We start from the raw sequence: 10,384 nt of genomic DNA, 5'->3' as shown, positions 1-10,384 counted from the left end.
TGTCTGAATAGGTTTTTTTTTTTTTTAAGTAAAAAACTTTTATTATGGAAAGCAGCCTGTGACCGTGCAAACGGAAGTATGCATGTGTATATCTGAGCATGTACAGTTGAACGCGCTTGCCTGACACTATCTATCATACAGAAGGCAGCTCTGGTGCGGTGGAAACATGCCGACTTTGTCCTTGCCTCTTTCAAACCTGCTCAGAAATAAAGAGAGTTTTAAGAGACTGAGCACGCACTTTAAGTATCTGCACACTAGAAGCGGGACATGGTCGGTCAACAGCAGCACTCCATGGACCAGACGCTCCCGGGGACCTAAATGTGCTCTCGTGTCCCGGAGGCAGGGTCCCCTGGGACAACTGACAGCAGGGAACATGTGCACCAGCTCCGGTGACGACAAGACCAGCTGGCTCTGGTCTGTTTACAATGAAACCAAACAGCGAACGCTAGGTTAGTTAGTACATGTTAAAGAAATGCCTGTTTCCACTTTCCTCTTAAGATCCTGATCTGGCAGAGGACCAGAAGGCTGTTTGGATGTTGTATATGAGCAATGCATAAATACAATTCTATTTTTTTATTCTATCCCAGTGTCATATCATGTTATATTTTACCGTATTATATTATAGATTGTTAAAGTTTAGTTATTTATTGCAGTGATATGTGCTGACCTCTGTATGCCATGATTGGAGATGTTAAATGACTATATAATGCATGCATTTATGTGCTGAGAGAGAGAGAAAGAGAGAGCTGTTTTATTTATATGTTATTATAATATTTAATTTATTAATGTACTTTTGTTCAGATTTGAATTGATTATTGTTTTGTTGACATTTTTCTTTGAATATTTGTTTTATTTTATTTCAGCTTTATTTTAATAATTTTTGATAGTTTTAGTTAGTTAGTAACAATAACAACGCTTGTCTTTACATGAAAACCATCCAAGATTATATTAGCATGCAAAGAATTTCTTTTCATGATGAATGTCTCACTTGCAGGTTAATCATTATTCATTGGAATTCCTTTTGTATTTATTCTTTTTATTATATTTAAGCAAGCATAATAAAACTGTGAACTTAAAGGGTCAATAATTTATTAACACACAAGTATGTTGTTTTTTTCCACAGATTTAATTCCTGTGATATCAAGTAACTTTGTCAACCCAGACACCATCTTTGCCAATAATCAGATGAGTCTGCAGGACATTGAGATCTATGGCTTCGACTATGACTACACACTAGCTTTCTACTCCAGTCACCTTCACACACTCATTTTCAACATCGCCCGAGACATCCTCATCGAAGAACACAGGGTGACTGATCCATGACTATATTATATATATTTAATGTATAATGTATGTATGTATATAGGCCTATACACAAACAAATTCTGTTATGTTAAATAATGTAATTTGTAATAATTATGAAATCTGTCAATATTTTCCAGAAATTACACACTTAAAACCAAGATATTTAAAAGATTTTCAGTAGTTTTAATAAATGAATGCCTTTGGAAATGATATTTTGTCTTTTTCTGTCCACATAACAGTATCCAGAGGGATTGAGGGAATATAATTACATCCCTAATTTTGTGATTCGTGGTTTGCACTATGATGTCCAAAAGGTATGTGTTCAGTCCTGATCTAGAATTTTCTTTTAGAGTTTTCAATGCGTAACTTGATTCTCATCTGTTTTCTAGGCCTTATTGATGAAGATTGATGCCTTTCATTATATCCAACGGGGTACTGTGTACAGGTAGCACCAAACATATCTACTTTACTAATTTTATACATTATTATTAATCTCAAGATATGTTCGCTCATTGTCATGTCAATGTTTCCGTAGGGGTCTTAATCCTGTGCCAGAAAAGGAGGTCATTGCGATGTATGAGGGTTCCCACGTACCCCTCGAGATCATGAGTGACTTCTATGGCAAGGTCTGTGTGCTTGCCGTCTTTTGCTTGTCAATGGTTTGTTTTAAATCTTAAAGGTGTGGTCACGCAAAACTCCCGTCCCGTCCTGTAACGTTTCTGTTTGAGCATCTGCCAAGTTTGAAAGCACAAAGTCACTCTAAAAGGAGTTATTCTCTATATCAGTGCTGAACTCCCTGAAACGCCTCGATTGTAGTCTTGAGTTTTATTCCGGGGATGAACACGTCACAATATTCCTCATTTAAGGAATTCCCGCCCAAGGCATACGCAAAAAAAAGGGGCGGGGTAAGTACGTAGTGTGTTGAAACTTACGATTATGATAAGAGGCATGACATTTCCAAAACGCGGTCGATGCTGTTGACCAATCACAACACACTGATCCAGCCGACCAATCAGAGCACATTGCGCTTTTCAGAAGGAGGGGCTTCAAAGAGACCGAAACAAAACAGCGTTACTAACAAACTGAAAACCTATTCTAGTAGACCCCAAAAACAAAATCAAGACTTTGAAAAAGGGCATAACAGTTCTCCTTTAACACAGCTCTTCTGTTCTCTCGTGCAGAGCTCTCACGGTCACACCATGAAGCAGTTCATGGATATCTTCTCCCTGCCAGAAATGACTCTACTGTCGTGTGTTAATGACTACTTCCTGAAGCACAACATCGACTACGAGCCTGTTCATCTTTATAAAGACGTCAAGGTATAGTCAAAAATCAAGATTTCCTTCACCGATATCAGTTTGTAAGGAGACGAAGTGCTGTCATATTTAGGGTACCACAGATGTCAGAAGGCTCCTGAAAGTGCTATTTAAGTTTGTAGAGAGCAGCGTGGAACGGCCTAATTTTAGAGGGAGCGTTTGGAAGCACCATCTGTGCCACGTGCCTGGAGAGAAGCAGCGTTACGGATGGACGGATGTCTTTTAGTGGAGCTACAGATCAATTCAATCAATATGAGATGCACATCACTGCTTTTATGTTCAGTCCTCCCTCTTTATGCATTAACAAGTCTCAGAGGATTTATGACTGTCCCCAGATGAAATGAGCGAGAGCTTTCACAGGAGGTGTCTGGTAGTGCGTCAGGGCTTTGTGTGTTGCTTTAGTGCTGAATATTGATGTTACGTTAGCTTTGATATTCTGCATCTGGTGTGTTTCTCCACTCCCAGGAGGCCATTGGAGATGTCCATGTCAGAGGGATTATGTATCGAGCAGTGGAGGCTGATATCGGTAATTTAAGTAATATGTCTATTTGAGAGATCTGACCAAATCTGTCAAGCATCTTGTGATATATTCACACGAATTGTTTAATAATAATAATAATAATAATAATAATAATAATATCATTATAAATATGATTGATAAATATGTACTGTAATACACATCTAAAAATTTGTGCTGTCAAATCAATTAATCTTGATTAATCACATCTAACATAAAAGTTTGTAAATTTATGTGTATATATGTATGTATGTATGTATATTTGTATATATATATATACACACACACACACACACACACACACACACACACACACACACACAAGCTTTTATGTTAAATGAGATTAATCACGATTAATGTATTATATAATACATTTTATGAGTGCTGTCAAATCGATTAATCTAATAATATTCATAATAATAATTATTGTAATAAATAAATAAATACAATTAATTATGGCCAATATAAAAGTGTAATAATATATTGACCTGCTGTAATGAAATATATATATAATATATTATGAATAATATTATCATTATAAATACGACTGATAAATGATAGACACTGTAATAAACAGTATAAAAATGTAATAATAATACGTCCATAATCTATAATAATAATAATGATAATATCAGCAACGATATTTATAATTATTATAATAATACTTATTATGTACTGTTATACACAATATAAACGTGTAATAATAATTTGGTCTACAATAATGATGATAATGACATATTTTTTCATTAACAGTTAATATTATTGTGTTACTATTATAAGTATGATTCTCAATTAATACAATATAAGTACATTAGTACAATATAAAATGTAATATATTTGATATAACGATCTACAATAATGAATTAACAATAACATTTATATTTAATTTAATTTATTATTATTATGGTAGTATTTAATATGATGTACATATATGTAAGCACTACTCCCCTGTTTTGTAATCATCAGTGCAAATGATACAATTTAGATGTTCTTGTTATTCTTGTTTTTTCTTTTCTGCAGAAAAGTACATCTGTTACGGTGAACAGACACACGCTGTTTTACAGAAGCTGGCGAAGATTGGCAAGAAGATGTTTTTGATAACCAACAGCCCTTTGGATTTTGTGTGAGTGCAACCAAGCAACTAAATTGAAAATAAACATCAATACATATAAATAACTGGATCGTATGAGAGACACCCTATTACAAAGAATTTATATAAAGCCATTGTGACTAACCGCTTGAAACAAAATGCTCTTTTCAAATAAAATGTCTTTTTTTTGTAGAGATCGAGGCATGAACTATATAGTTGGGAAAGACTGGCAGGACCTGTTTGATGTTGTCATAGTGCAGGCCGACAAGCCAGGCTTTTTCAACGACAGGAGGAAGTAAGTTCCAAAAACCCTAAGAAATCTCTGGCCAGGTCTGGTAGTGTTGCATCACTTCTAAATCAAAGTCATTCTGACATTTTTCCCCCGGTTTCTGAAGACCATTCAGACGAGTTACTGATAAAGGCGTGTTGTTATGGGACAGAATTCACCAACTGAAGAAAGGGCAGATCTATAAACAGGTAATCTTTCATGTGTTTAGCTGCCAGCTGTTTCTATTCAGTGATGATGGTGGAATCTGATCTGTTCACTTTGTCTGCTTCCAGGGAAACCTGTACGAGTTTTTGCGGCTTACGGGATGGAGAGGCTCAAAGGTTTTGTACTTTGGAGATCACATTTACAGTGACCTTGCCGTAAGAATCAGATTCTGTCCTTTTCAGCATATACACAAACATATTGTGCTTTGATTTGATAATAAGCATAAAAACACAGATATTAGTAATAAAAAAAAAGATTACATTGAACCGTTTTATTAATTTCGTTTATTTTTATCTGCTGTTTTCATCATAATGCAGAATACAAACATGTCTCAGCATGCCCTGTATTGATATCACAGGCAATGACTTGGTCTTCTGAAAGTATTGTTTTTGATTGTGTTTGATTTTGTAATGAAAATCATGTCGTGATGTGTGCAGGACCTGACCCTGAAACATGGTTGGAGAACAGGAGCTATCATTCCTGAGTTGCGTAAGGAGATCAAAATCATGAATACTGAAGAATACGTCCACACCATGACCTGGCTGCAGGCCCTGACCGGGCTTCTGGAACAAATGCAGGTCAGACCACCAGGGGGCGCTCTAAAGAAAACAAAAGGGGACGCTCTAAAACGGTGTTATTCAAATGGCGGGACTGCGGTATATAAATGCGCCATTTTTCCGTTTCTATAGATTAAAGCTACACTGTGTAGGATTTTCTCCCATCTAGCGGTGAAATTGTTTATGACTACCAACTGAATATTACTTTCTAGCCCCTCCCATTCCGAGGGCGTTTTAACTTCTACGGGGGCCGTATTATTTCAAATCTGACGGCAGTCGCGAGTAATCTCCCCCTCGCATTCGTCACGGTGCCGCTGAGTGTCAAAACGCGAAAGGCGAAGCTTCAATTTCCAGGTATGTCCCTCTTTGGCTAATGTATTTTCAAGATGGAGGCGCAACATGGCTGCCGCCATTCGAGCGACTCGCTCGTATGTATTCTAAATGGCAGATTCTACGCTTACGAGAATACTTGATTAGTTGGTAGAAGCAATTACACATTAATGAGCACATATCATTTTGAAAGAACAAAGTGTTTTCTGCTAAGAATCAACTTAAAAAATGACAGTGTAGCTTTAAAGATTAAAAACAATGAAGCGGTTCACACTACAAGCACTCAAGGTTGTTTACAGTAATGATCTTTCTGAGTTATATCTATAAGAGTTTATCTAGAGCCAAAAGTGCTTCATTCAAGCCCTTTCAGCTCTGTGCGCGTTGCTTGTCTCTCCCTCGCTAAAAACGTAAAGCGTCACATTAAGAACTGCAGATGCCGCAGTTGTTTTAAATAGATGACAGATGTCTCTGACCGTTTAAAGATGACATATTATACCCCTTTTCACAAGATGCAATATAAATCTATCGTGTCCCCAGAATGTGTCTGTGAAATATCAGCTCAAAATATCCCCTATATCATTTATTATAGCTTGTCAAATTCGCCCCTTTTGGGGTGTGAGCAAAAAACATGCTTTTTTTGTGTGTGTCCCTTTAAATGCAAATGAGCTGCAGCTCCCCGCGTCCATTCAGAAGACTGCCAATCCTATCCACACGAATATCACTCATCCATGTTTGATTTCTCATTTCATGAGCCCTTTAAGTGCATGTACATTTTGAGAACTGCTGAAGATTACATTTAACAATGTTCTTAATACTTATTGTTTTTAAAGTTAACTTTGTTTTAACATTAGATGAGTGCAAAGGTAATCTATAGCGTAAATAAGCATGCAAATGTCCAATATTGACCAAGCATTTGTCTTTATGTGGCAGGTGCACCAGGACCCCGCGTCACAAACAGTGATCCAGCAGTGGATCAGTGAAAGAGAGGATATGATGTAACTAATCTCAAATGAATCTTTATGTGTTATTTTAGTACCATTGAGAAACTATTATAGTTTTCATTCATTAGTTTTTATTCTTATGTTATCTGTTTTTATTAGAGCCCGACCGATATGGATTTTTGGGCGCCGATACCGATACCGATAAAAAAAAAGCCAGATACCGATATATCGGCCGATATTATTTATGTGTATATTATAATACAGTAGCAATATTATTTATGTGTATTATAGTACAGTAAGTTTGGACACACTTTACAATTGGTGTGTACAAACTTTTGATGGGTACTAGAGCCCGACTGATAAAGGATTTTGAAGGCTGATACCGGTACAAATATTTGTTGGTTTTAAAATCCGATATTCCGATATATCGGACGATATTTTTTATTTTTTTTTCAGAAACGCGCAACAAAACATTAACAAATTTCCCTAACATTAGTTATTTGTAGTTATTTATGAGTTTTAACTAAAATAATATGATAATGCATTTTAAAAAGAAACTTGTTTCTTGTATTGTCACAACAGAACAGAGGAACATCAAAATATATTAAAGTTCTGATAAATAAAATGTATAAAAATACAAACTTAAGATTTTTTTTAAGACTAAACGTTTAGTCCTTTGAACAAAAACAACAATTTCACATTCATATTGACAACAAATTCAAATTGTCATAATTTACTCTCTCAAGTTGTTTTTTTCTTCTGTTGAAAATAAGTTATTTGGATGAATGTGGGTAACCAAACAGTTGATGTACCCCAGTGACTTCCATAGTATATTTTTCTCCTTTGGAAGTCAATGGGGACCAGCTACTGTTTGGTTACCCACATTCTTCAAACTATTAATATTTAAAAAAATATTAGAAGGAAATTAATACAGTTGGAACAACATTAGAGTGCCTGTAAATAATGAGATCATTTTTATTATTGGGTGAACTATCCCTTTAAGGACAAGCGGCAATGTGTTTACAATTGCTACTGTCTGTTTAAGAGCTGAGCATGCCACGTCTAATGTACACGCATTTGACAAGCGGACAACCGACATTGTTTATGTAAATCTTGTGTGTATTTAACAGTATTAGCACAATAATACTCGAAAGATAACTTAGTCCAGTATCCAGGCGCTGGTAGAAAGGCTTTTAGTGCATGTGAGCTTCACATGTACGCGCTGAGAAACGCACACGTTAGAACAGCGCATCAGCATTTAAAATTAAATGTTTAACCGACAAAGCATTAAAGCACATGCACATTATGAACTTTTGTGAACTGCAGTGTTAACATTTAATGTGAATATAGCCTACGTCGCGTTGTTCCGCTTCACTCTCGGCTTATTTAACCGCAGCAAAACTGGACATGAGTCACGAATTTTGTCATCCTTATTTGAGTTAAGAGAACTGATAGGGATGTTCTTTTAATTGTTATTCAAGCAATGTATGTCTCGTGAGTCGTTACCAACTCACCATGAACACAATTCACCGATGATCTCACTCGCGGTTCTCTCTGCCCGACTCTGGCTGGATCAACAGGTTGCTGAATGTGTGGCGCGTTATACACGAGTGTTGCCAACAGGGACGGTGTAGAGTGCCCTCTGGTGGACAAACTATACAACGGCAACCCTCATGACATGGTTGAAGGGTGTTTCGTCCGTTTTTATTTTATTTTTGAAATCTTAATTTATCGGCCGTTATAAATGCCGATACCGATAGTTTTGAAAATGCCTAATATCGGCCGATAATATCGGCCTGCCGATATATCGGTCGGGCTCTAGTTTTTATATTCAATTTAGTCTAGCTTTAATAATGTTGCTGTTTTTGTTGTTTTTATTAGTTTTTGTTTTTTAAAACATGTTTATATAAAAAAAATATATTTTAGTTTTAGTTATTTTAGTACATCAAGTTAAATGAAAATGAGAAATGTTGCATTGGCAACTAGCTGAAATTAAAATAAGCTTACGTTTTATATTAATTATTATGATTTTATTTAATTTCAATTAACGAAAATGTTTTTTTTTATGGTTTTGATTTCAGTTTTAGTTAAATATAATATAATAATACAGACACACACATTTCGGTTCATTTAGAGGAATGTGGCGTTTAAAATCATTCATTACACAACATTATTTCTCTTCTAACTAATGTATAGGAAATATTGATGGCATAGAGAAAATGATACACTGTAGATGAACTTAGTTTCTTCAGGCATAATGACTTCAAAATTGAGCTTGAAATGGCCAATTCTTCAAAATAATTTGTTGTCAACAGGTTACGGACCAAAGACATCTTCAACGGCAAGTTCGGGAGTCTTTTTCGCACGTACCACAACCCGACCTACTTCTCGCGCCGTCTCTCCCGCTTCGCCGACATCTACATGGCGTCCCTCAGCTGTCTGCTGAACTACGACCTCCAGCACACCTTCTACCCCCGACGCACACCCCTCCAGCACGAGTCTCCTATCTGGCCCGAGCAGACCAGCTTCCAGAGCCACAGGACAACCACCGGATCCCAGAGAGAGACTTAAAGACAGAGGCCACAGAACAGCCACGGTTAGATGTTACATCTCTTCCATCAGATTCAGATAATATCATTCTAGTGTAGATCTGCGCTGTGAATATCTGCCAATACCTTCATTTTATATGTAACCTTTCTTGTAAAATGGATGACAATGGAGTTTACATGGATAAGAGAGTACTTGAGGAACTTCATGCTGTTTTAATGTGCCTCGGAGAGATTTTATTTTTACATTTTGTAAGTCTTTCTTTCATCATTGGCCTTCATGAATCCATCTCCATTAAGCTTATTGAAAGACTAAGGGAGTGGATACTTGACACAATCAAACACGCTTTATTTTTTTTCAAAGTGAATGTACATATTGAAGGGTTAAAGCTGATTCTGAGCTGAACCTGGTTTCAGATAGCTAATGAAGAACAAAAGAGAAACTCTCAGGAAGACAGAGGGACACTATATTCATCTTTACATGATCATAAAAATAATTTCAGTGTTTAATGTTTTAAAAGCCTTACATACTGTGTTTTAGCAATATATGATGATAATATACAATGGGCTTCAAAAGTGTGAGAAAAATACACTACCAATAATCACTGCTGAACATTCAGCTTTGCCTTCACAGGAATTTTAAATATATTAAAATAAAAAATTGATTTTAATTGGTAATAATATTATTTTCTTATCAAAAACATTAAAAAATCTTGCCAACCTCAAACCTTTTGATCGGAATTAGGAATTATTACAGATTATATTAAGTATAACAATTAGAGTGAAAATTTAACTGAATTTTTATTATTTTTATGATAAACTTTTCAGGTTTAAATTCGATTTTGAATCTCAAATTTTCAGTGTGGTTTCAGATTTTTGCTCCCTCCTGTATGTTTTTGTCATCATGTAACTGTTTAGAAATCAACATTTATAGCAGAATGAAATATAAATAGTTGCTGTACAATGAGAGTTCGCATGACTCTTAAAGTGAAAGAGCGTATTGTACTGCTTTATTTTGCATAATCGCCTGCAAGGCATTCTTTCTGACACGGTAAATATATATTTTTGACTTTTAAAAATAAGTTCAGTATACTGAACTTGGTATTGTATGAATGTTTGCATCGTATTTTGAATACGCACACTAGTTTTTTTGTCTGCTTAAACTTTCTTTTTGATACTGAAGGAAGTCAGAACCTGTCATTAATTTGACATTGTTCAAATGTGTTATTAGAAGTGTATTTTATTTGGGATATTTATTACAAATGGAAACAAATTAATCAGTGTTTTGT

General features: G+C 35.5%; 1 protein-coding gene across 2 annotated transcripts; it reads left to right on the top strand.

The window, feature by feature from the left end:
* The first annotated feature begins 71 nt into the window (after positions 1-71).
* Positions 72-10,361, top strand: nt5dc3 (5'-nucleotidase domain containing 3). 2 transcript variants are annotated; one of them, XM_081356136.1, is made up of 14 exons: positions 72-449; positions 1,124-1,308; positions 1,545-1,619; positions 1,695-1,750; positions 1,841-1,931; positions 2,487-2,624; positions 3,087-3,147; positions 4,159-4,261; positions 4,422-4,523; positions 4,624-4,705; positions 4,790-4,876; positions 5,159-5,299; positions 6,539-6,603; positions 8,865-10,361. In XM_081356136.1, exons 1-14 carry the CDS (start codon positions 167-169, stop codon positions 9,118-9,120), a joined length of 1,725 nt encoding a protein of 574 aa, XP_081212262.1. In that variant the 5' UTR covers positions 72-166; the 3' UTR covers positions 9,121-10,361. The 2 variants fall into 2 exon arrangements, with proteins under 2 accessions (XP_081212262.1, XP_081212261.1); XM_081356135.1 differs by lacking the exon at positions 6,539-6,603.
* The last annotated feature ends 23 nt before the right edge of the window (positions 10,362-10,384 follow it).

Source organism: Scardinius erythrophthalmus (assembly GCF_964197995.2).
Source record: "Scardinius erythrophthalmus genome assembly, chromosome: 24".
Classification (NCBI taxonomy): domain Eukaryota; kingdom Metazoa; phylum Chordata; class Actinopteri; order Cypriniformes; family Leuciscidae; genus Scardinius; species Scardinius erythrophthalmus.
The sequence above is the reverse complement of the archived record's forward strand: the minus strand, read 5'-3'. Positions and strand labels throughout refer to the sequence as shown.

Excerpts from the sequence above, each read along its gene's own strand:
- nt5dc3 (XM_081356135.1), top strand. The coding sequence starts at position 167 with ATGCCGACTTTGTCCTTGCCTCTTTCAAACCTGCTCAGAAATAAAGAG. Across the intron at positions 1,309-1,544 it reads TCCTCATCGAAGAACACAGG|TATCCAGAGGGATTGAGGGA; the intron begins GTGACTGATCCA and ends TCCACATAACAG. Across the intron at positions 1,620-1,694 it reads TGCACTATGATGTCCAAAAG|GCCTTATTGATGAAGATTGA; the intron begins GTATGTGTTCAG and ends TCTGTTTTCTAG.